This window comes from Thunnus thynnus, chromosome 3, assembly GCF_963924715.1.
Source record: "Thunnus thynnus chromosome 3, fThuThy2.1, whole genome shotgun sequence".
In the NCBI taxonomy this organism is placed as follows: domain Eukaryota; kingdom Metazoa; phylum Chordata; class Actinopteri; order Scombriformes; family Scombridae; genus Thunnus; species Thunnus thynnus.
The window spans coordinates 7,342,320-7,367,499 of record NC_089519.1 but is presented as its reverse complement, the minus strand read 5'-3'; the positions used below and the strand labels follow the sequence as shown (position 1 = coordinate 7,367,499).

General features: G+C 39.9%; 3 protein-coding genes across 6 annotated transcripts in view; all 3 read right to left on the bottom strand.

Moving 5' to 3' along the window:
* Nucleotides 1–474: 474 nt before the first annotated feature.
* On the bottom strand, nucleotides 475–6,592 carry LOC137176991 (polymeric immunoglobulin receptor-like). Of its 2 annotated transcripts, XM_067583060.1 has the most exons (9): nucleotides 6,458–6,592; nucleotides 6,095–6,139; nucleotides 5,533–5,859; nucleotides 3,273–3,593; nucleotides 2,801–3,121; nucleotides 2,301–2,378; nucleotides 1,883–1,990; nucleotides 1,711–1,772; nucleotides 475–1,006 (listed from the first exon to the last, which is right to left on the bottom strand). In XM_067583060.1, the coding sequence occupies exons 2-9, from the start codon at nucleotides 6,129–6,131 to the stop codon at nucleotides 830–832; spliced, it is 1,431 nt and encodes a 476-aa protein (XP_067439161.1). In that variant the 5' UTR covers nucleotides 6,132–6,139; nucleotides 6,458–6,592; the 3' UTR covers nucleotides 475–829. The 2 variants fall into 2 exon arrangements, with proteins under 2 accessions (XP_067439161.1, XP_067439170.1); XM_067583069.1 differs by lacking the exons at nucleotides 2,301–2,378; nucleotides 6,458–6,592 and having other exon boundaries at nucleotides 6,095–6,368.
* A 3,483-nt stretch (nucleotides 6,593–10,075) lies between these two features.
* Nucleotides 10,076–15,746, bottom strand: metrnlb (meteorin like, glial cell differentiation regulator b). Its single transcript, XM_067583072.1, has 5 exons — nucleotides 15,370–15,746; nucleotides 14,100–14,283; nucleotides 13,737–13,962; nucleotides 12,483–12,542; nucleotides 10,076–10,972 (listed from the first exon to the last, which is right to left on the bottom strand). The coding sequence occupies exons 1-5, from the start codon at nucleotides 15,462–15,464 to the stop codon at nucleotides 10,656–10,658; spliced, it is 882 nt and encodes a 293-aa protein (XP_067439173.1). The 5' UTR covers nucleotides 15,465–15,746; the 3' UTR covers nucleotides 10,076–10,655.
* A 1,276-nt stretch (nucleotides 15,747–17,022) lies between these two features.
* Nucleotides 17,023–25,180, bottom strand: part of b3gntl1 (UDP-GlcNAc:betaGal beta-1,3-N-acetylglucosaminyltransferase-like 1) — a 20,755-nt gene continuing 12,597 nt past the window's right edge. For all 3 annotated transcript variants that reach the window (XM_067583034.1, XM_067583043.1, XM_067583051.1), the window contains 4 exons: nucleotides 23,908–24,043; nucleotides 23,708–23,776; nucleotides 23,430–23,504; nucleotides 17,023–22,527 (listed from right to left, as the gene is read on the bottom strand). In XM_067583034.1, coding sequence (XP_067439135.1) covers nucleotides 22,447–22,527; nucleotides 23,430–23,504; nucleotides 23,708–23,776; nucleotides 23,908–24,043 — 361 coding nt within the window. In that variant the 3' untranslated portion in view covers nucleotides 17,023–22,446. The remainder of the gene's footprint in view (nucleotides 22,528–23,429; nucleotides 23,505–23,707; nucleotides 23,777–23,907; nucleotides 24,044–25,180) is intronic.

Here is a 25,180-nt window from a genome sequence, read left to right as displayed (position 1 = left end):
TTGAAACATTTTGAATACAGACACAGTAAAGCATCACAACCTCTCAGAGTCATTCTCTATATTCCTCTTTGAAATACATCCATTATAGACATTTAACAACATTGTTACATTCTGCTTTGACTTTTTAGGAGCCAGTGAAGTCGCCCCCTGCTGGCCATTAGAGAGAATGCAGGTTTATTTAAGCTTGCTCTGAAATACCTGATTTCATACAGTTTAAACTCTTCCTGCTCTAATCTTGTTTCAAGTCCATTTAATAGCCACGGCTCTACTGCACTGCTTTTTCTCTCTTTGAATATCTCCGGGATATGTTGTCATGTCCTAATGTAATAAGAATAATCACTTATTTATTTCAATTCATCAAATGTTTGGAACTGACAATCGATGGTGTGGCGATAGTGTTTTTTGTACTCCCATTTTTATAGTGCAAACAACAATGCTGAATTGTTTCAATGATGACTGCTCTGTGAAGACGGGTTTCTCTTGGTTTTGTTTATTTATTCACTTTTTTAAAGGTACATATACATATATAAAGGTAACTGCCTGAAATGGTTATCCACAATTTCTTACAAGGAGTGCAGGTGTGTTAAATTGTTTGTCATAATGAGTGTAAAAGACTATAGTGTAAAATCAGAGTTATGCCAACAAATATATACATGCTAACAATAAAACCATTTTGTACAAATAATCACAACAAAACCTACTGTGGCTTTTAAGTCAGACAGTCGGAAAATTGGACCACAGTGGCACATGAAAATGTTCTCATATGAAGACAATACAAACAGGATAATTTGAGTACAAATGCATCGTTGACCAAAGTTATTTATACTGTTCATCTCTTATTGGCTTTAACGTAAACTTCATTACAGTAGATGTCATCTGTTGTGAAGTTTTGGTACACAGAATCTTGTTGATCTTCACCAGCATCCTCATCCCCACGGTGCCAGGTGCTCTGCTGTTTAGAGGTCCCCTGCTTTGAGCTCACGATCACTTCCTGATTTTCATAATCCTAAAAAAGAATCAGTAAAATTGAACAGATAAGAGGGCAACAGTTTGAAGAGAATTAATGTTGTAAATGCACCAGTTATTATGAACATATTTTGAAATATATTAATTCTTTAATTATATGTTTAATAACCTTAAATTATAGACTATATTATTTTTGCACCTCTACCTCTCTAAGAATGGCGATGTCAGTCAATTGGTCGATGTGTCGGTGCAACTCTTTGTTCCGGAGCAAAACATCTTGTCATTTACAGGCAAGATTACCAGGAAATTCAGTGTGAATATTCATGGTCCAAGAAAGATCATTCCTAATAATTTTGTTGATCCTCATGACTTTTGATTCAGCACCAGTGTCCGATCAAAATCTTTCCAATGAAAAATGCTTACCAAAGAACTGAAATTAACATGATATTAACTGAGTACATAAATGTTCCCAAGAGGATGAAACCCCGTCAGTTTTAGTTCCTGAGGTTACCACTACCACCAAATAACTTACACAAGATATCTAATAGTCTAACAGGCAGACTGCAATGAAATTTGCTCAACACATTCATCCACCGTCTTTTCACTAGTGACATCCTAAATACAAACAACTTCATATATTCAGACCCTCTAATGGTTGAAATCATCAGTATGTTGTTTCTGTCTCACATGTTTGTAATGTGGACTGTAACGAACTCTGCAGTCGTTCAAGTTTAATTTTCTTACATTGTCCTCACTCATCCCATCATCTGCTTCTGCTGTCTTAGTGGTTCTGTTCTTGTTGATTCCTGGAAACACAAAGCACAATAATTAGTTACACAATTTGTTTGTATGCATATGTGTGTGTGTTTGACTGTTAACTTTGTGTGCATGTGTGCAAGTTTTGTGTAAATCATACCTTGCTCTTTGCAGCATCTGTATTTATAAAGTACTACCAGGGTAAACGTGAGAGCGAGCAGCACAGTAGGCACAATGAAAACCACAGGGTGGAAGGGGAGTGCTGCATCTGGTACAAGACGAGAACAGTATAAAAATATCCACTTCCTGAAAACACACATCAACAGCTCACTCATCATTTATCATAACTTCAAGGACAAAACAGCAGAAGGGGCACCAAATATCAGAACTGTGCCCTCACTGCATTCATATTCTCTTTAACTGTGACAATATCCACTATATGCAAAACTCCAACCATAATCTGAACCAGAAATCATTAACATGTAATGGTTTACCTTGTATGGATTATAATGTGGTCATAATGGGACTGTGTGAACAGATATTTGTCCCCACATGGTGATTAAAAGAAGTACACACACCTGTGATAGGTCTACTAGAGGTTTGTGTGACTTGTGATGTGACAAGTTGTTCCACAGTGCTGGTCTGCTGTGGAAAAACTGTCAGAGGAAAAGATTATAACGACAATCACTGAATCAGCTCATTCTGAATAGTAAATGAGCTTAAACCATTTGAAAAAAACCCCACTATAAATCACTTACAACTGAAACTTAAACAAGCACTAATTACTGTTTATCTGATGATGAGTTTTGATTAAGCAAGAGACATAAATAGTTGTGAGACACTTTTACCATGTTTTGTACCACAAAAAAGGCATTTTTACAATTACTGTGTGGTCTATGGTGTTAGGAGATTAGAAGGAGAGATGAAAACCAGGATGTCATGGTTACATGATGCAGACCTGAGCTTCCTGAACCACCGGGACACCCAGGTTTATACAGTGAGAATCAAACCTAGACGTAACTTACAGCTACACTCATATATTCAGCTGTATTGTTTGTTGCTCATTTCATAATCTTACCTACAGACAGTTGAATCTTGGTGTAGTTACCAACACTCCACTGTGGGTCTGAACCACACCAGTATGTCCCAGCGTCACCTGCTTTCAGCTCTGTGATGGTGACCAGGAACGAGCTGGAAGCAGCATCATCTTGCAGTGTGAACCTGTGGTCCGTCTGATCTGAGCTGTGTTGACTCGTCACCATGACTGTACAGTCGTTACGGTGGTCTCCCCTACAGAGGAACTTTATGTTTGTCCTGTGTTGTGGTGAATAGGGACACTCCATAGTTACTGGAAGTCCCACAATGCCGCTCACAGTGTGGGATTTCATACAGCACCACTCTGTCAAACACAAGGAGGTTTGAGCAACATTATTTAAGAATTGAATAATACTGCAGTTTGCAATCAGGTCAGATTAGAAATGGATAAGAATGTTTTTCATGCTACGCCTCACCTTCAAATATTTAATATAGTTAGAGCCATGACCTCTCACCTTTGACTTCTAGCTCAACACCAGAGAAGACATCCAGGCCGGTGTTTCTATGGACACCACAAAGGTACATCCCAGAATCCTTTTGGGTCAAACTGGTAATGGTCACCGTGAATTTGCTCGAGATTTTGTCATCGTTAATGCTGAACTGTCCATTTTGTTTAATGTCAGAGGTGACTACTGCCTGCTGCAGACAGGTGGAGGGCTGGTTTCCTCTGCAGATGTACTTCAGGTTGTTCCCGTCCTCAGACTTGTATGAACAATTGATGGACACTGAACTGTTCTCATAACCTTGGACTTTGGCGAAATGGTCACAGCAGCGGTCTGTCGGTAAGACAAACAACATCAGAGACGGTTACAGGCGCAGACTGAAGTATTGACATTCTTGAGTAAGAGTAGCAATATCACAGTATTACAAGTAAAAGACCTGCATTTAAAATATTACTTAAAGTACAGAAGTTTTATTAGCTAAATGTCCTTAAAGATATAATATATTACTATTCTGCATTAAAATGTCTAAATATGACTGGACCTATGAAGGTAACAGTCCGTTTAATTTGGTCGTCTGACAATGGCGTCATACCCGCTCTATGAAAGAGTATGTGTGCACAAGATGATAATCATCTGGCATGTGCATGCGTTGTGGTTGCCTGCCACAGTGGTGTCTACCAAAGACTTAACACATACAAGATAATATGTTGGCATTGTAGGTGTCCACCAGAAACTGTCATAAATTGACTTTTATTCAGTTTTAAGCCATGTTTTTACAATAACTTTTTAGATCTTGGTCATTTTTAAGTATATCTTTTAACCGGATGAAGGATTTTAGTGATCAGATGTCTAGATCTTAATTTATCAGACAAACAAGCTGAGCAAACGTTAGTGGCAGCTCAGCTCATACAGAGCCCTTCTGGATGTCCTCTGTCTCCAAAACAGTATTGGAGAAACACTGATTTTTTTATGTCAAACTGCTATATTCAGTGTTTTTACTGGTTTTAATCATTGTATACGTTTGTTTTGAAGAGGAGGAGACCTCTACGGATAATTCAGCTCTCAGTAAAAAGATCCTGAATGATGAACACTGAAGGAATCCTAACTGGGAGAAGCTGGTTTTTTAACAGTGAATACAACAACTCCCATGTTCCCACTCTACTTCACAACGTCATTAAACTTCATCCTTTGTTATTGTTTTGATTGAGAGACCCCGAGCGGCAGAAATTACATATTGTGTGTTCAAAGAATCAAAAGTAAAAGTGCAACAGAATGTAAGTAAATCAAAACGTATTCCAGCGCACACCAGGATATTAGGGTTGACACTATTTTATTAACGCCTTACATTAAAAAAGCAAAAGGAGCAAACTACGTGTTTTGTGAACTCGCACCTCCTTTTGCTTTTTAATGTGACCCATTAAAAAAATAGTGTAAGTCTGTCTGGTTACTTGGTGTCTGTAGGAAATATGACATAAAGAAAATATGATTCTTTATTTTAATATAGACAATAATTATGTATCCCTTATAATTAATATACAATGTATAATGTATATTGAAATTATGAAAATGATGAAACACTTTATAAATTGTATTTTTTGACATCTGTTTGTTTTAAGAATGTAATGAGTTTGTTATCTAAAAGCTCTGTATGAATAAATCTGTTTTTCTGTATACAGTTGGTGTAATATAATGTTGGATATTAGTTGTCAGTAGTTACTTTCAAAAATTAAAAGTTTATACTAACTCTACTGAAGAAAGTCCTAATATCCTGGTGTGCGCTGGAATACGTTTTTGATTTACTGTATTTTCCCTGCATTAGCTGGCACCCGAGAGAGGCACTGCTGTGCTCGGGGTATCTTCAGTTTTTTGACCCCTCTAAGTGTTATATTGCCACTGGATTATTGTTACTGATATATCAACATGTAAGTCGCATTTAAATGCTATAGCTAGTCAAGCAGTATTTTCTAACCATTAACATATTTTTGGTCAGTTTAATCTATAACATGGCATCATATTTTACATGCTAATCATTTATTTTGTATATAAAACATCAATCTTCAAAGTAACTAGTAAGTATATCTGTCAGTTAAATGAAGGGATGTAAAATAAAAGTGCAATACTTTCCTCAGAAATGTAGGGGATAGAAGTATTGAGTAACAGATGTGTACTCAAGTAAAGTACAAGTGCCTCAAAATTGAAACAATTAATTAAATATGTGTTTTATTACATTCCACCACAGAAGTCAAATTCAGTACTGAGATTATTTATTTACCTGGTTTTACATCCAGTTTTACTTCAGTGTAGATATCCTTTCCGGTCCTGGTCACCCCACACCAGTATTTACCAGCATCCGTAGAACTAAGATCAGAGATGGTCGCTGTGAAGACTCTTTTATTTTTGTCATCATCAATGGAGTATCTGTCTGTCTTCCCTCTTGTGGTCGTAATAAGAACATCATCATCGCCACATTCATTCCTGCACAGGTATTTCTCATAAGACTCATAACCCTCTTCATAGGGGCAAGAAACTTTAGCTTCTCTTCCTTCATATCCAGACACACGGATCAACCCTGCTGCGCTGATGACTTGACTCGAAGCAACTGCAAAGAGAAATCATCATGACATGTAAGAAACACCTGGAAACAGACTTTGTTCATGGTTTTTAAAGTGAGGTTCACACACCTTCTTATCCATTTGTCACTGAACATTTGAATCAGTTTTTATTTGTTATAGCTGTATAATGAATTTACCAAAACCAATATCGATACCAAGGCAAAGCCAGACCACTTGTATTTGCATAAAAGTAGATATATTTAATCAGTTAATATTACTTACTGCACAGGGTGAACAATAGGTTTTGACGGCTCCACATCTTCAATTCTTGTGAAAAGGAACAGAAACCACAAGCTAAGTATGTCTTACATTGAAATTGCTACACCCACCCTGTGGTGACGTGCCATTCAGATGTTGAAAATTGTCACTTCTGCATTTAGATCAACAGTGTTTTATTATCCTTGGAGTTAGATCAAGTCAGGTCAAGTCAATTTTATTTGTATAGCCCAATTTTACAAATTGCAAACTTGCCTCAGGGGGCTTTACAATCTATACAGTATACAACATCCTCTAACCTTACACCCTTGATTCAAATAAGGAAAAACTCCCTAAAAAACCCTTTATCAAAGAAAAAATGATTGTAACCTCAGGAAGCACAACAGAGGAGGGATCATTCTACCAGGACGGACAGATGTGCAATCGATGTTCTGTCTACAGAATAGAACAAGGAATCAGAAAGATCTGAATGTGCACGTGAGCCTTCAGACTGCTTCAGGAAACGGAGGGTCAATGTGCTAGGTGAATGTGATGAGAGAAAGAGAGAGAAAAAGAGAGAGAGAGAGAGAGAGAGAGAGAGAAAGAGAGAGAGAGAGAGAGAGCGAATGGGTGGTGGTAGTCCTGGAGAGATGCTCACCACTAGAGGGAGCTTTGTTCACATATACTGTAGGTAAATTTGCTATAGTAGTATTTGGTATCAGTAGTTTTTTTTTAATTTACACCTATTATTGGCATGTCATTTTCAATCCAGTATTATTCTGAATTATTAATATAACACAGAAGCATATCTTGTCTTGTTAAGCTCTTTTACTGATCAATTAAAGCTGATTCAAATAAATTGAAATGCAAATCCTGCTGATTTTGTTAGTACAATCCTACAACTTCTAATATTTGCCTTTCTGAGTCGACTGTCTGAAATTCTTCATAAGATACTGATTTCATAATGTCCTCAAAAGGTTAAAAATGCTACTCAACTATTCATTTTCCACCCTGCTGTGTGACCATGACTTTCTTCAGTAGAGTTAGTATAAACTTTTAATTTTTGAACAACTAATATCCAACATTATATTACACCAACTTTATACAGCAAGACAGGTTTATTCATACAGAGCTTTTAGATAGCAAACTTTTCAACTAACTGTCAAAAAGTACAATTTCAACATACATTAAACATTATACATACATTACAAGGGATAAATAATTACTGTCTGTATTAAAATAAAGAACCATATTTTCTGTGGATTTTTAAGTCTATGTAAACTTCATTTATCAGTCTTTGTGTCATATTTCCTACAGATACCAAGAAACCAGACAGACTTACAAACTAAAATATTATGCCACCTTTAAAAACTACTGACCCCACCCTGACCGATGCATTATAAAATGCCAGTGTATGTGGGCGAGAGCATGCGTGTGTGTTTTCCCTGAGCTCAGCCATTCCCTTGACTCCAGCTGACCGCTCAGCTGTGCCCCTCGCATACTGCAGCACAGACTGTTTCCATATCTCACAAGCTCTCACACCGAAAGGCTAACATTAAGACCCCTGTGCAGAGGGTTAACTGTGTCCTGAATTAGCGAGGATGCCAAGGAGAGCTGGGCTGTTGCCAGGTTGGATTGCCAAGGGGTGTTGAATGTTGCTATAGTGGGTTTCTGCAGTGTGGCCTGTTTGCATGTCGGCAGCGTGCAGAACGCGTGTGTTGTGGTCTTCTCAAACTACAACCCAAGACAAACACACACACACACACACACACACACACACATCCATATAGCCCTCAGTCTGTATGAAGCTGGGGTGTTATTTATAGGTAATCCTCTCAAGTCTTAAGGGTATATCTTAAACCTTCAAACTACAGTCCAGACAGTATTTGGACACTTACATATATTTTGTTCTTCAGGCTCTGTGCTTCAGCACATTCTATTTGAAATAAAATAGTAGATACTACATTAAAGTACCAAGTCTCAGCTTTAACTTGAGTAGGTTTACATTCATATAGAAAGTACTGTGACATTTCTAGTTTTCATGAGTGCACCTGCTCTTTCAGAGTGTACCCAACTGTTGATTTTAGCAAACCAGCTACCCTTAATACCTCTCTGACAGATTTTTTGCATTTTTCCTTTTCAGCCTCATTATCTTCTTTACACGCATAGTCATCTCTTTACTCCCCATATTGAGCATGAACTGAAAACAACACACAGCTGCCCAAGAAACATCTAGTAGCCAAGTGTCCAATTATGTTTGAACTCCTAAACTTTGGGCACTATGTGTTAAAAGGGTTGTATCACCCACACAGTTCTTTCTATGTTGATGTAAACCTTCTCTCTGGAAGAATGGAGATGGAAAGATGGGGGTTTTTACTAGGTAGTGATTCTAGCGAAAGATGCAAATGAGTTGCATTAGTCTCCAACTTTATGGAAGTGTACTAAATTATTTGAGTACCCCTGTAAGTGTTTGGCAGTGTGTTTGTCTCTTTGCCCCACAGGGAGGAGGCATTACTGCAGACTTGTGACAAAAAACATCATCATGCTTGCACACCTGCATGCTGACAATGATACTTGTCAGGAATAAAGGACGGTTGATTTCACTGTGTAGTAAAGCAGACGTGGTTTGTATCTGAAGACGTGCACGTCTGTGTGTGTGTGTGTGTGTGGGAGGGGACATTCCATCCATTCTTGCTCTTCCTGAGGAAAGAAATCATCACACACACACATACAATTGCTGACAGCAGGCAGAGGGAGAGGCACACATACACTCCTCTACGGTCATCTACAGTACACATCTGCCTCTTCTTTCAGCTTTCTCAACCATCCAGCAGTCTACATACATTTTAGTTTTGGTGAAGTAAATTAATGCATTGTGTATGAGCGTTAGCTCAGGAATAGCACTGAAGTTGTGCTTGCATCAGTTTCTTCATTCATGCTTCACCATCAGTTGCTCATGCGCTTCCTGGCTACAAGCTGATTAATAACATCCAATCATCTTAATACATATTTATAATATCACACTGATATGAATACGTTTATGCCCACACAGTTTTCTGCAGCAGCTCCGACCACTTCCTCCTAATGATCTCAGCTTTTGGTACTTTTGACTGAGAATATCCATGTATGTCTATCTTGCTGCTCAAATTCTTTGAAAGACCATTTAAAGAGCCTTTCTTGCCAAATCAAACTGTATAACAATTTGGTCAGTTCCTAAATGATCAATTAGTTATCTCTGACTGACATAAGAAAACACAGAGTTGCATTTGTGCTTATAGTTTAGCTTGTATTGTAATTCAAACACACACTCCTTTTTTCATGAAACCAAAGGGAAAAAACTTCAGCTCATTAGCTATTGAACTGGACCTGGTTGGCTATGTTGGAAAAAATAATTGCTTCTCTCTCTCTCTCGGCCGTGCATGAAAACACACACACACACACACACACACACACACTCACAGTCAGTTTTCATCACTTCAGAGGACATTACATTGACTTACATTCATTTCCTCGAGAATTAGCCTAACCCTAACCTTAACCATACCAGAACCCTAAATTTACCTTAACTTTAAACGGCTTCACTCTGAAATGAATGATTTACGGTAAGGGGACTTGCCCACAACATACACACACAGAAGCAGAGAGAGGATGCCAACTAGAGCAGTGGCTCATCAAAGCTCCACAGGGGTAGTTACGCCAGTGCTGACGCACTGCGGCTCCCCTGCCAGCTAATGGTCACTGAACACTCATAATGGATTTTTCTTTTGGGTAGTTAGGTGAATAATATCTCTTTGTTTGCATCCATGGGGGCCAACAGAGAGGCTGGTAACTTTTGGTCCTACTATTAACTTCACTTGCCAGTTGTTTTTAATTATCTGCACCCAAACCACAGTGAGCCATAAAGTGACACATAATAGATATGATGCGGGGTCTCTAATATATATATGTGGAGAGAGAGAAGTAGACAGATCAAATGTATACCTTTTGTGAATTAAAAAGAATGACAGATTGAAGGATGGATTTTTATTTTCTGTAAATATAAAGACGCTTTGAACTCATTAGCAAAACACGCACACTTAAGTACATAAAGACTCACAGAGCTGCAAACTGTACACTTCTGTCAGAAGACTCCTAAATTTTACAGAAAGCTTTTTACAAAGCAAACTTTCTTTCAAGAATGACCACGCAAGCCGTATCATCATGAGAATAAAACCTTTAACCAGTCAGGCACAAAATTAATTTAAGCTCATCATTCATTCATCGTCTCACTCATGCACAAACAAATTTACACACACAGTATACAAGTACAGTCAAATGAGTACTTCTAAACAGTTTAGGCAGCACATTGGCTACTTAATTGTTCAAACTGTTATTTCTGCTGCAGGGCAGCAATAAGTTGCACAGCATTCAAAAGAGCCTGTAGAAGTAGCCTTTAATGATGGCTGGCGGTCCGTAACCCTGCTTATCTATCGGGCTCAAAATAATGTAGCTCCATCCTCCACATTTCAGCCTCTTCCTCTTTGCGTCTTCCTCACTGACTTTTTCATAATCCTTCACCCTGTTTTATCCAGAACCATGAGGAGATTTCTCAGTCTGTGTCTATTTGACAGGGGTTTGTTCCCGCTCCCTGTGCTCTGATGTACAACTTCAGGAAGTCCTTGTAGCGAGGTGCGCAGCCAAGCCAGGCTTCGCCAAAATGCACATAGCCAGTCAAAAGGTACTCATCCCCTCCAGGATGCACACCGCACTTTGCGGGAACGTTGACATGTCCACTCCAGCTCCGCCCTCTGACTCCACCCCAAGCGAACAACCCACTCTTCTGACGGAACAGCCGGCTCATAGTCACCACAACTCGGAGGTGGTCGTTTGTATCTGACGCCACACCTTGAATGATGCCACTGCCCGCTAGAGAGACAAGAACAGGAGACATCAAGAGAAGGAAATTTAAAGATCCCCTCCACACATGTTTTAAGATGCATGTAAAATACTCTACTTTGAATAGTAATTTATGTGTAACATGTTTTTTTCCACAAAAATGTTCGCTTATCTTGTTAAAATCCTTAAAACAACATCTCTTCCTTCTCCCTCATTGAAAAATCCAGAATCTATGAACATGCAATTTTTTTTTTTGTTTCAGAAGTTTAACTGTTGGACACAAGATGTCTCGTACTCCACTGAAAGGTCCATTCTCAGTGTACGTACACAGAAAGCTTCAGGTTTCCTCATCACACATGTGTAAGTTGAATACTGGACCACAATTTGCTCCAAACTAGTTGTGATGTAACAAATCATGTTCATAGGCCCGCCCCTTAAAACCAGATTTTCAATGAGCTCAGACAAACTTTTCACTTTCAGCAGATGAACATGAAAACAGCCTTCTAGTGTCAAACTCTGCACAAACATCATTCTGCACAGTGAAGCTCAAACATGCAAGTGACTGAATGCAGACTAATGAATTACGGTTAGCTAAAATGCAAAAAAAAAGCGTGAATTAAAGGGAGACTCAGAAAAGCCAAGAGGAGCTATACACTCAGGTGATAATTCTCTGTAAATACATTGTTAATATAAAAAAAATATCAATTTCTAGCCACTTTAAAAAGGTGCAATGTGTTAGATTTGGCCATCTGCTCCAAACAAATAGGGGGCAGCACCTGCCCCCCCTTTTTTATCACTCACTGAATATAGCGTAAAACTTACTGTTTACAGTGAATCTGGGCTATCGCACTGTCAAGATATCAAAATGCTATGGAGACATTAGAGCCAGCGGTAAATTGTCAAAGAGCTGCACAGATCAGTTCATCAGGATCATGCAGCTGAGATGACGAGCTGTCTCACCCAGCCAGCGGCTACAGCAGCAGATTTTCCAACAATGTCAGCGCAAATTTCCAAATAGGCGTTACTTGGATAAACTGACCACATATTGGGAATCTAAATGGTTACTTTAATAAAGTGACATATTAACAGTCCTACAGTGAAACTTACAACAGCTTTCAGCCTAGCTCAAAATCTCCGGCAGCGCTACTTCTTCCTGTCATATTGGACTGAGGGCAGACTGGACGCTACAGTGACTCACTATCACCCCTGAGGTACGAAGTGGTATTACGAGACAGGACGGGCCAGGGCTAGCTGGTTCACATGCTAACTTCAGTAGACATCTCTGCAACACAATACATAGATGTCCTTGACATAATGACAAAACTGTTATTTCTTCACATTCTGTTGATAGTTTTAGTTAATTTTTTTAACATTTTAAACTAAAATTCTTCCAAATCTTACATAGTGCACCTTTAAAGCAATGAAGCAGTGTGTGTGTGTGTGTGTGTGTGTGTGTGTGTGTGTGTGTGTGTGTGTGTGTGTGTGTGTGTGTGTGACAGTCTATGGTACTGTATGTGTGTATCTGAGTGTATGGATTTACCAAAGTCACTGGTGCACACAGCCATGAGGACCTCTTCATCTGAACATGGTTCACAGGTGACTAAAATGGAAAACGTGAAAAAAAGAAATGACATGAGACGCTCTTTGTTAAATACTTTAACATAAGAAATCACTGCTGTTCTTATTTTCTTTGCTCATTAGCTTTTGTATCATCCTGTGAGTTGTTTCACCCCTTAGTCTGGTTCTGGTTCTCTGTTTCTCTTTATTGGTGGGAGTTAATGAGACAAAAGAGACATCAAGAGAGAATGTGAATGAGAACAGCAGGTGAGGGAAGAGACGTAATCAGAGAATTACCCCTTGACCCTGTCAGCTATAAAAACAGCTATAAAACACAGAGGCGTGCGCGCACACACACACACACACACACACACACACACACACACACACAAACAGACAGACAGACAGGCCTGGACAGGCTTTCTTCCAGCTCTCCTCTCCACCCACTGCCCTTCCCTTCCACCAGACTGCTTTACTCATACGGGTGGGCTACCCAAAACGCCCTGCTTTGAGGGGGGGTTTGCTCTTGATTGACAGTTGAGAGACGATTGGCTGACTTTTCTGCTTGACCCTAACGTGACCTTTTGATTGCCCTGCTTGTTTTCATAAGTCTGGCTGAGACGAGAGAGTGTGAGATGAAGAAACAAAGGTGAAACAGTAATGTGGGCAAAAACTTTTTTTAGCCTAACTCTTGTCTGTCACTTTCACTTACGCCACTGAACAGGCAACCTGTGTCAAGGCAGGAGTTTAACAGACCATTTTAGACAACTACAGACAAATTTTGGACAATCGACAAAACGCCCAACGGTGTGAAAATTTACGTCTAGACAACTGAAACTGACTTGAAACAGATAATCTATCACAGTGAATATTTTGCCTTTTTCTAAAATGTTTTTCCAGTGTTATGATCTTAGATTTGACAGCTTGAAATGTGTGGTTTGAGAGTAATAAAACTTGAAATATATGTTCTGAACTTGGTAGTGACTGTTGAAACTGAATACTATGATTTGAACTTTTAAAAACTAGCTCAAGTAAAAAACAAAAAAACCCACGTTGACTCAAAACCCACATCTTACATTCTCACTGGTCACACAGAAAATAACACAGAACTCAAATTCTTGGTGGCACAAAACTCAACACAAAGGCTGAATACAAATAAAGACCTCTTTTTTTTTTTGTCCATGTTACATAAAATATATATCTGCCAAACAATAAACACATGCTTGAATTCTCTTACCTAAACCAGGGTGCAGGTATGGGTACATATGTGCCCCCGGCCCCTGGCTGGGCACCAGCTCATATTGGAAAGCCGTGATCCTCCGGCTGATGTCTGTCTGTGGGACGGCCTCCACAAACAGAGCCCCCTCCGCCAGGCTGAAGCAGTGCACTGTGCCCTGAGCCTGTTCCCCCTCTGCCAGCAGCAGCTTCAGATCCCCAGCTCGCTCCAGATACACATGAGAACCCTAAACAAGGAGGGTCAAAAGGATACTTATAATTTGACAAAACACTGCCTTCAAATAAATACAGCTCCTCTATGATTCATTTAAACTCTAAATACACTGAGGCAAGGTCCTATGCTGATATAGACGTTGTACTCTACCTGGGAGTAAGTATGGGGTTTGATGCACACATGGAGACCTGCCATGTGTCCTGATGAAGGTTCTGTGTTTGGCCTCAGGTTGACAATGATGGCCCCTGTGGGGTAGAGCCACTCTAGCGAGCCCTGGGAGCAACGTAAGTAGACCTGCTCCACGTCTCTGCGATGGGACTCATGGCTCAGACCACTGCAGTGGAGAGGACAGATTGTCTTTTTATCCTCCCTTATTATCAAGGGTGACTTCACTGAATCACATCAAATAGCTAAAATAATCCAGCAATAAGGGAATTTTGATCAGGGACAAAAATAAAAAAATCTATAAGGATATGCTGGAAAACCATTGTTAAAAAACATATATAAGGGATTTTTATGAGAGACAAAATCATTCATTTGTAGCACTGACTACTTTGGTGCAGCTGTCTGCCAACAAATCTTTCACTTGGACTGATGTGGTCGCTGGTCTCAGATGTGGATTAGCTACCTCAACACCAGGAACTGATTGGGCTATTAAGTCGTTAGAAGTCTGAAGCGGGTAAACTTTACACCAAGTGCGAAGTACAGGCTCTCATTTTTTATGACTTTGGCACTTGGAGGAGTGATCAAAGGCGCCATATGGCTTTATTGACTTAAGATAGGAGCTGGAGCAGAGACATTCCTGTGATCATAAGTGTATGAATCACATTTCAAAAAATTTGACTTTAGATGCTGATCAGAATAGTCTCTTAGTAAGACTCCTGCTGCCTTCCAGACATCCTGTATGATTAGTTTTAGTCGTTTCCTTTCTGAGAAGTGATTCTCTAATAAAATAAAATACTCATCTATAGATTACTGAGATCTGACGTCATTTAATGTATGAGTAATAATCACAAGCAAATGCACAAAGCGGCCAGAAACATCCCTGACTCAAAATGAAAGTCACTAATTTCCCTGTGGCCTTCCTGTGCCCTTCCTGAGGATTGCATTAAATCTTAATTAAACATCCGTGCGTCTAATCATTCTTCTGAGCTCACTGAAATCCCGGATAATGTGCAACATAATCAGTTCAAAGACACAACCTCCCTCTCACACGACTGAAGTTTCTTTCATGTCTCCTCTGCATCCACACGATTACACACAAAGTAACATCCATGAGGAGCGAGATCATTTTACAAAAAAGGATTATACAGATGAAAATAACAACTCTACATACTATAACAATCCTGAAGGATGTACATTGTGTTTTCTTTGCAGTCGGTCATAACAGTATACTGGTTCCTTTGTTCTCCATCCTCACCTTCCTCGCCAGCTACACTGGTCGCTGGAGTACTGTGCCGCCGCCCGACAGAGGAGCACAGCCGTGATCCACTGCACAGCCCACGGCCGGAGCATGCTGGCCAGTCCGCCCGGGCGGTCACCGGATCCCGCACACCAGACCAGACCAGACCAGACCAGCCGCGCTCTGCAGCTCCCGAACCGCAAGATCCAGTGAAATGTCCCGTAATGCTCCGTTCAGCGCCTGCGGGCTACATGGCGAGTTCAGCCGAGGCAAAGGTTGCGTCTGCCGCTGCCTCAGAGCCACAAAAACATTTTGACAAGAGGTTTGTAAAAGGAGCAGAGTGCGCGCGCAGCGGGACACAGGGGCTGTTTAAAAAACTTTCGCCGCGCGCTCCGCTTCACGTCAGCGGGGGCGCGTGCCAGCAGAGGAGTCTGCTTGAGTGACACGCGTGCGCTCGCTCCAAACCACGCCCACAAATTCCCCTGAAAGATGTATGTGTGTGTGTGTGTGTGTGTGTGTGTGTGTGTGTGTGTGTGTGTGTGTGTGTAATTTCGATAAAGAAAACATTCAAGTGTTTTGAAAAATAAAGAACAACAAAGAAAAAAGAAATAATAAAAGAAACTTAAGGCCAGAAATAAAGGCCAAATGCATCAGGAACTTGACCAGAATGAGCACAAATGAAAATCACATTTAAGTAAAAGCAAACAAAGTATAAATTATCTTTAAAACGACTTGGCTTTATTCCTTTAACCATATAGATTTCTTAGACAATTTCTCTTCTATTCAGCATGTCAGCTCCTCGTGTATTTACGTCCACCAGGTCCTTTAAAATGCAAAGAGACAAACAGTAAGTCTGTTTGAGTGTTTGTGTGTGCGTGTCGGCTTTATAAACAGATGGATCATATCATCGCAGTGAAAATTAGAGCAGCATGCAGATCTGGAACAGCAACTTCCTTACCAAAAGCTTCTGCAGTCATTGCCAAGCCTGTTCAGATATTCACGTTACTGGACACAAAACTGACAATGGGCTTCAAGTGGGACTTCTACTTTACTCTTGGTACCTAATGTTAGGCTATAGTATTCTTGTTTCGTTCCTCATGTCACTGCTGTGTTTGTTCCATATCGTATAGTCTTCTGAGAGAAAAAAAAAGACAGGCCCTGACATAACGAGAAATCACACATGTGCTCTAAACGCCTGTTTGGTTCTCGGGCGGTTTTCCCGTGAGAAAACAGTCGGAACGGCAAGCATGTTACTGACTCGTCACATTCCCCCAGACAGCCAGAGCAATGTAACGCATTTCGAGAAATACCTAAAGACAGACTGTCTTACACCCCCTCCCACTCCCTCTCCCTCTCAGCCGCCCCCAAAACTCCCCCACAAACTCTTCCATAATGTGGGAATTTCCAATATTGCCAGGAGCCTCTGTGTTGACAAAGCCTACAAGTTGAAGTGACTCATTCAAGAAGCCATTCAATTGTTTTGCCCATTAAATTTTATAATCCTGGTCCAATATGCAACCTACTGTACACAAGTGCGATGTGAAAACCTCCAGTGCATATACACTGGACTTTTCAGTAGGATACAAGGTGTCTAATAGTTAAACTTTTTAAATGAACAATATTTGCATATTCATAGATGATGGATTTTTAATGAAAGAGAAGGAGGAGATGTCAATTTGAAGCATTTTTTTAATGAGGTACTTGAACTCTTTTGTGGGAAAACATATCAGACACCACTCCAGATTTAAACATTATAGAGCCCCAGTTACAACTTATAAACCTTGTATAAAATGTGCCTTATTAGAAAAAAGTACAGCCAAAATTATTTTCACACAAATGCATCCAGGCTACTGCTACCAAACAAAAACTGTGACATCAAGTTCCTCTTCAAAAGGAAAAAAAGGCATAAAATAAATAAAAAACTGGATTTGGTATGAGGGACTGCTTTAATAAGGGACTTTCAACCCCTCCTTCGTCTCTTTGCATGAAACGTACAACTCTGTACCACTGTAAAGCACATTTCAGCCCCTGGTATGAAATATATGTAGCTTCACTGTAAACACAACTGAAGCCCAAAGATCTGGAGGTTGCAGAGGGAGTCTGACCTGAGTCTAATCCTGTCACCACAGCGGAGGAAGTCTGAGCTGCTGATGTGCTGTTTGACCTCATGTGCTCCTTCACCATGTGAAGTATTTACAGAGCAGCAGAGCCTCTGACCTGCGCGCCGTATCCTCCTGCCGTCACCTGGCTCTTCTCAGGCAGCCTGACAGGAGGAACGCTTCGTCTGTCCACACACTGCTTCCTTACGGAGCCACACACACACATTCCTCTATCTCTGATTTCAACCTTCATGACCCTCACTTCCTCGCTGCTCGTGTGCAGCGTACTGCTCTCTCTTTTTAAAAAGCTTTATTTACCCAGGGGGACATCTGAGCAGTGTCGGTTCGCACTGTTGAAGTGCCTTGCTCAAGGGCAGCTTGACAACGCAAGAAGGGAGAGCATCACTCATTCAGCTTGCACCACTAACAACTTCATAAGAGAGAAGACGGCAGTGACTATGAAAACAGTGAAATTGAGAAAAAGTTAACTGTTGAATGGCCAGAAAACTGCATAACAGAGAGACTGAAGTTAATTTTATGCCTGTTTAGGTGCCATTGAGCCAACGTAAGACCTAAACAGGCAGATACTGCAACGTTTTCATGGGAAAACACACAAACACATGTAGGCCTGGCTACAAGCAAAATGCACCTTCTTTCAGCTTTCTTGTTCATTTGAACTAGTTTGTCTGTCTGCCTGTATACTTTTAATATTTATAGCATATTGATCTACAATTTAAATCATTTTAAAGGTAGTTTAACTGCACCAAGTCATGTGAATTCTACAAAAGTCATAAACTGTGATGGTGAGTCTGCTACTTTCTTTAGCTAGTTGCCTTTAGCAGGAGCATTACCATTTACTTTAGCTACTACTTTATGTAGTTATGTGAAATTACCGAGATATTGGTTCATCTAAATGGATGTTTGTCAATTAAAAGTACAAAAAAATATGTAAATTTTGTGTTAGCTTAGCTATGGCTAGCCTGTCTATCTCAACAGCTACAACAGTAAGAGTTTTCATTCCTGTTTTAGTGGTTGTCTTTCCTGATGTGACAATGGAAATTACACTTGTCTGTAGCATAATGATTTTTTTAAATGGTAAGAAAGACGCCAAAGTCATGTTCTGGTTTTGACTCCATTTTGACTACATATGCAGATACTGCGGATGAAGATTTATACATTGAACACCATTGAACCAAATGGATGATTTGCAGGCGTTTTAAATCCGTCTACACTGCCACTGCCTCCTGTTACTCTGATGAAGACATGCTTTATGTCAAAAAATGTTAGCTGCACCTTATCAAAAAGCTATTATATAACCGTGTACTCCAGATCTCATCATTCCAGACGATGTGGTTACTGTGCTCAGCAGCAGTTTTAGTGACAGACACACCTCACATGAAAAAAGAGAGAGATGTTGAAACAAAGGAATGTGGTAAAGTTCCCGGTTAATGAAAAAGCCTTCAGTGTCTGACCTCTGTGGTCTCTCATCACCCAAATACACCCAACTCTTAACTCTCTTATCAGCTGCACTGCCAGAAAACACACAGCTTTGTGTGTGTGTATGTGTGCATTTCTTCTACACACGTGCAGGTTTATTTGACCAGTGAAGTCAAACAGGCTCCAGGGTCAGGGTCATTTATTGTGCGTGTGTGTGTGTGTGTGTGTTATCAGGTCTGATGTCTGCAGAGAGACAGAGTGTAAACACTGAGTAAAGCTCTGTTTACTCTCTCTGCAAGTCTCTTTCATAGATTCTCCATTAGAGCTCACTCTGATCATCTACCAAGTGCTTTATCATGAGTGCAAAGTGGGTAAAAGAGACAGGATGTATTTAGACGGAGCGCGGTCTTACTTAAACAACTCCCTTTGGTTCGTTACATTCTAAAATATATGATGTCAATTTAGTGGACATTTATCCAAAGCACCTTGTAGCTCCAAGACTTTGAATTTGAGTGGCCACAGTGGGAAGCAATAACTGTCAACCTTGTAGTTTCACTCAAATATTTAGCAACAGGCGTGGTGAGCAGAGCTGACAAATGTATTCAGTTTTTACTGATAAGATGTGATGAAGGATTAAACTACGTTACAGATTTATACAGATGTGTCTACAGTCTGATGGGTATGTCTCTAGTTTTGCAGGTATTTAGTTATAGGTTAAAGGATCACCAACGCTGATTATAATTCACGGTGAGGGAGACATGAATGTTTGAACCAGATTCCATAACAATCCATGCAATAGTTCTTGACATTTAACTAAAAGACACAAATGTAAACCTCTTGGTGGCAATGGAGGAAAAGTAAGAGCATCATTAAAGTCATTATTTTATACCAATCCATCAAGATATTTTAGTCTAGATCAAAGTGGTGGATTGATGAAGTGACAGACATTGCCATACCATGTTGCTGTTGTTGCCAGAGAGTCACTAGAGAGGCTAAGAAGCAAAAAAACAAAAAAACAACCTAAACCACAAGTGAATACAACACTTGCGTCACAGATCAATAGATACAATATCTCTCCAAAAAAGTGAAATTCTGCAAAGTGGAGATGAGACGATTCATTAGTTGACTGATTAGTGAGAAAATTAATCAGCAATTATTTTAAGTTCTTTTCAAGCAAAAATGCCAAACATTCCCTGGTTGCAGGTTCTTAATTGCAAACATTTTTTCTGCTTTTCCTGGTTTGTATGGATTTAGCACAAGCAACAACTACCACGGCTTGAGGCTGAAGCCAAAGCAGAAATATCTTAAAGTGCAACGCCACCAAAAAATCTCCAAATCTCTGCTAAATTTGGGCCCTCTAATAAGCGTGATGGTGGTCAATTTGGAACTTATTGCTCCGTTAATAAGATTTGAAAACTTATAGTAGCTTTGATGTGCTGATTGACAGCTGTGATAGGTAAGTTTAATGTTACTTGATTATGATACCTGCCTTGTTAGTATGATTTAGCTTAATTCATTGACAAAACTGCTGCCAAATGAATTTATGACAAAAATAACCAGCCTACTGCAAAGACGTGACATCTCTGAGGAAGACACATCACTGTTTAAGTGTTTGTGTGTAGAGACACGGAGCGGGAAGAGGGTCTAAGTGGAGAGTAAGTGCTAAGTGGGTGTGATATTTTTCTCAGCCCCTATACAGAGCTGTACTGTGGGTGGCAGAGGTCTGGGGTTTTCACCTCAAACCCCAGCTGAATCAGGCCCAAACAGTCCTGCTATTCATCAAACACAAAGAATTCAAGTCAAACTTCTAATACGGTACGGTGATTCTGTACATTCACACTGCTGTGCAACTGTATGTTCAGTCTATGACAACAAACAAAGGTAGTGGAAACAAAACATTGGCAAAGTTGAAGACCCCCTTCAGTTTTTTTTACCGTCACTGCCGCTTCCCTACAAACTGCTGCGGCCAGATTTACAGTAAAGCAGACCGCCTCGCCGACCCAGGAAACACCGGGGAGATTTGTGGGGAAAGGTCTGTTTACCTTTGGGCAGAAAAACTCCACACTCTGTGAGGTAAAATAAACTTTTTGTGCGTGTTTATGTATCAGAACTGTGCTCTCCTAAAGAGGTTATTGTTCTTTAGATTTCATAAGAGACCCAGAGAAAGAAAAACAAATACGTACAGTATCCATGTTTGTACGTTTGTAGCAGATATATGCGTGTATCTGATTTTGCCTGGTTGCATCAGAGTGTGACTGTTAAGAAAGCTATGTAAGGAGTCTGCTCATAAAACATGCCACCGTTGATAAGTTTACCCTTCTGTCATCACTTCTTTAACTTCAATACAAGTTCAAGTATACAGGTTGGCCAATACCACATGTCTCAGTCTACACAGTATTAAAAAACAACAATAAGATGATTCCTCCAATGGTCAACATTGGCAGTCAGCCTTGCATGATAAATAGCTGTGCTCCAATAAGTAAAATGAGGAACCCAATGCCCTCCTATTTGTGATTGAATAACCAAAGCAGCCCTCAAATTCTTCTTTTCTTGCCACTTCTTCCACCTGGAGGTCAGGTAATGGTTCCTTTTATAAGCCTAAACATTCATGTTCAAGATTTTAAAAAGGTATAGTTTTTGTATTTTGGGAAATATGCTCATTCACTTTCTTGCCGAAAGTTAGATGAGAAGATCGTCATTATGCACATCTGTCTATTAAATATGAAGCTACAGCCAGAGTTAGCTTCTCTTAGCACAAACACTGGAAACTAGGGGAAATAGCTAGCCTGCCTCTGCCAAAAGATTAAAAAGATCCCCCAACCAGCACTTCTTAAGCTCATCAATTAAAACGTTATGTCTTGTGTTGAATCAGTACAAAAACTGAATGAAAAGAGTCTTGGCCAAGAAATAGTCACGCTCATAATCCCTGTAAAACCACAACTTGGCGGTTTTATACTTATATTTTTTTGAACAGATTAAACAAATAAAATATGACTAATTATTGAGCCTTAGAAGTTCTGGTCTTTATGTCTTTAAGTCTTTCTGCTAAGCTAAGCTAACTATCCTCTGCTCAAGCTTGATATTTAGCGTACAAACAGCAGAGCGCTATCAATCTTCCTGTCTAACTCTCGGCCAGAAAGCAAGTCAGCATATTTTCCAAAATCTCGAACTATTCTATTAAGCTTCTCTGAAAACAAACGACAGTAAAAACCAGTGTACTGTGGTTCAGGTGTGCGGGAGGGAAATCAGGACTAGGATGGACTGTTGTGCCTTTATAAGCAGGTGTGTCAACTTTGCCAAAGTTGCTGAGAACTTGAGACTTCTCAAACTCATAAAAAAGAGTCTTTTAACACTGAAAATACATTATGTTCTTCTCCTTCTCTCGTCCTGCTATTGTCCTTCACTCTATTCCAATGTTCAGTTCACTCTTTTCCTCTTATCACCTGCCCATCCCTCAGTTTGTGTGTGTAAGTAATCCACTCCTGTGCATTCCTCTGCACTGTTAAAGATGCAGCGCCCCTCTCTCTGTCTTTGCCACCACTCCAAGCTCTCCAAGCTGTCAGTTGAAATGGTAGTAATCTGTTCCTTCCTTCAGCTGCAAAGAGTTGAGGTTTTCCTCCAGAACGCCTCCTGTCATGTCCTAAACATGAAACAAAAGGAACAGAAAAGATTATTTAAAGAAAAATTTTCCACAACAACAAAAAGCAAACATTACAAAGTATTATCCTGCGATCTTCTGATCGAGTATCGGCTGATTGGCTAAACTCAGCTTTTGCTTTGCAATGATGGTCAACTACTGTTTTCAGTGTTGTCTACTGTGTTCAAACTGTAGTGAACTAAAGGCAAAGATTATACAGACTAAAAAGAAAAGACTTACCTACAGTAAATTAGATTTATGAGCAAAGTTCGGATGAATTATATTTTTGATGGTTAGAGTTATTTGACATCTGGGTGAAAAACTTGTGTGATTGAGTCCAGGTGTTTATATGTGTGTGTGTCTCTTAGAGAACAAGAGAGAGAGAATGATGGAGTCCAGGTCTCCTTGCCCTCTGCCTCTGATTACTTCTCCCAATTCCCATAATTGAGCAATTAGTAGCCCCATAGGTGGGGTCACTCCAGATTTGATGTCTGAACCTTGCTGGGTGATAAATAGGCAATTTGTGATTTGGCTGCCTGAATAGCTTGTGTGTGTGTGTGTGTGTGTGTGTGTGTGTGTGTTATTGTGTATTAATAAAGAAATGAACAAACATCTATACAACAGCTGAGAGTTAACTCCAGGACAAATTTAAACCCAAAATGGAATACGTGTAAAACGAACAGTGGCGAAAACATTTGATGTTTTCAAAGATCAGGCTGCTGTCCCTACCCATTTCCTGCCTGCCTCCTGTCTGTGTGTGTGTGTGTGTGTGTGTGTGTGTGTGTGTTATGTCCTGTGCCGGGCACACGCCCTTGATCATTATGTCGTTAACTTAGATTACAGACCTAGGGGACAGATGGTCAGAAGCGGCAAATATACAACACACAAACACGTTCTCTGCTCACCAGTTTAACACAGATAATGAAGGGGGAGGAGGCGTCTTTGTAGTGCAGAATTGGGATTTTTGGCTTTGGTCTTTCCTGGAGGGACGTCGACAGAAAGAGAGGCATACAATCCACATATCACTGTTGGTCACAGCGTCATAGAAATACACTGTATGCATGTAAATCAGTTGGATAATGATCATTTTAACTACAGCGTTACAGCTAATATTCTTGGTTTGATAAACTTGTAGCTCTGCTTACTGTCGTTATTGTGCTCTGTATATATCAGCTGATCTCACCTTAGAGTCCTCATATGTGTAGAAGCCTTTCTGGATCTTGTTCTCATCCACATCACAGAAAGCTTTGACCTGATAAATGTGACGTAATGCTGGTGAATGCTGGCACACACATACTGTACCACAACTACCACCACATCTGTCCACTGAGAGACTGAATACAATTAAATAAATATACAACTTTATAGCAGGAGGTAGCATACTTTCTTCTGATTGGTCGGGCTGAGGCAGCGGTACAGCTTCCGGCCCTGTTTCCCAGCGTTCCATATGGTGAAGCGCTCCCATTGGCTGAGGACTCTCTCCTGCAGAAACGCCACTCGCTGGTTCCAAATGGTTTCCCTGGAAACCGAGATGTTGGAGAGGATCAGAGGATGGACAAACAGACAGTTAAGATTGTTTTATTCATTAAGCCTGTAACAATATTTCGTTATGTCTGAGAAAAGAGGAAATAATAGGTAAATGTGTGATAATGGTGTCTTAAACTAATCACAGGTCAAATAAAAAATGTGTTTTCCTTCTTGTTCCTGCAGTTGGATGTTTGTGTAGATTGATGTATGTGCAGAGTTTGACACTAGAAGTTGTTTTCACATTCATCTGCTGAAAGTGGAAAGTTTCTCTGTGCTCACAGGAAATGTGACTTTAAGGTGTGAACCTACAAACATAATTTGTGACAACTATCACAATTAGTTTGGTGCCAGTCGTGGTCCAATATGCAACTTTCACAAGTGTGATACTTGAAGTGAACAAACACTGAGAATGAACTTTACAGAGAAGTAGGAGACATCTTGTGTCCAGCTGTTTAACTTTTGAAATGAACAATACTTGAATATTCATGAATTCTTATTATGGAAATATGGAAAAACCATATTGGACACAAATTATTATTCAAGGCAGAATATTTTATGCCTTAAAACATGACTGGAACGGATCCCAACTGGAGAGAAGGGCTGCCAACTTTAAAGGATAAATCCTGTTTATTACAACTTGGATTTTATTTTATTTAGGTTTCAGCCATCATTCCTATACGCAACAAAAGATTCTCTCTTTAATTTAATTGCTGAGTTTTGGACACACAACGTGGCTGAAAAAAAAAGAAGCCAGACAGGCCAAGAAACACGAGCAGCCAGGTTTAAAACACACTTATCTGATAGAGAAAATGAAGGGGCGAGAGTTAACATATTCCATCTTCTGTAAATATTCATTACAGGCTGATTTTGCGGTTAAACTCTAACCACAGGTACCATACTTGCCATAGTTGTGCCCTCATATAGTTTTCTTGAGCAATGAAGGATTATTACAGACATTCCAGCTGTGTGAAGGATTATTACAGACATTCCAGCTGTGCTCACTTTCTGTTTTACAATCAACTGCAGTGGTTTATATAATCTGTGTTGGTTTCTTTAAAGTCTGTCTCATCATCTGACTTCTTACCTATAACTGGTGGAAATGATGGCTAAAACAACAAAAATAAGACTC

What these genes read in the sequence shown, in the direction of transcription:
- LOC137176991 (XM_067583060.1), bottom strand. Translation starts at nt 6,131, where the DNA reads ATGTGGAGCCGTCAAAACCTATTGTTCACCCTGTGCA. An exon ending in CCTATTGTTCACCCTGTGCA is followed by an intron (nt 5,860 to 6,094) that starts GTAAGTAATATT and finishes TTCTCTTTGCAG; the next exon opens with TTGCTTCGAGTCAAGTCATC. An exon ending in CAGATGCTGCAAAGAGCAAG is followed by an intron (nt 1,773 to 1,882) that starts GTATGATTTACA and finishes TTGTGTTTCCAG; the next exon opens with GAATCAACAAGAACAGAACC.
- metrnlb (XM_067583072.1), bottom strand. Translation starts at nt 15,464, where the DNA reads ATGCTCCGGCCGTGGGCTGTGCAGTGGATCACGGCTGTGCTCCTCTGT. An exon ending in ATACCTGCACCCTGGTTTAG is followed by an intron (nt 12,543 to 13,736) that starts GTAAGAGAATTC and finishes TTTCCATTTTAG; the next exon opens with TCACCTGTGAACCATGTTCA. An exon ending in TGTGTGCACCAGTGACTTTG is followed by an intron (nt 10,973 to 12,482) that starts GTAAATCCATAC and finishes TTGTCTCTCTAG; the next exon opens with CGGGCAGTGGCATCATTCAA.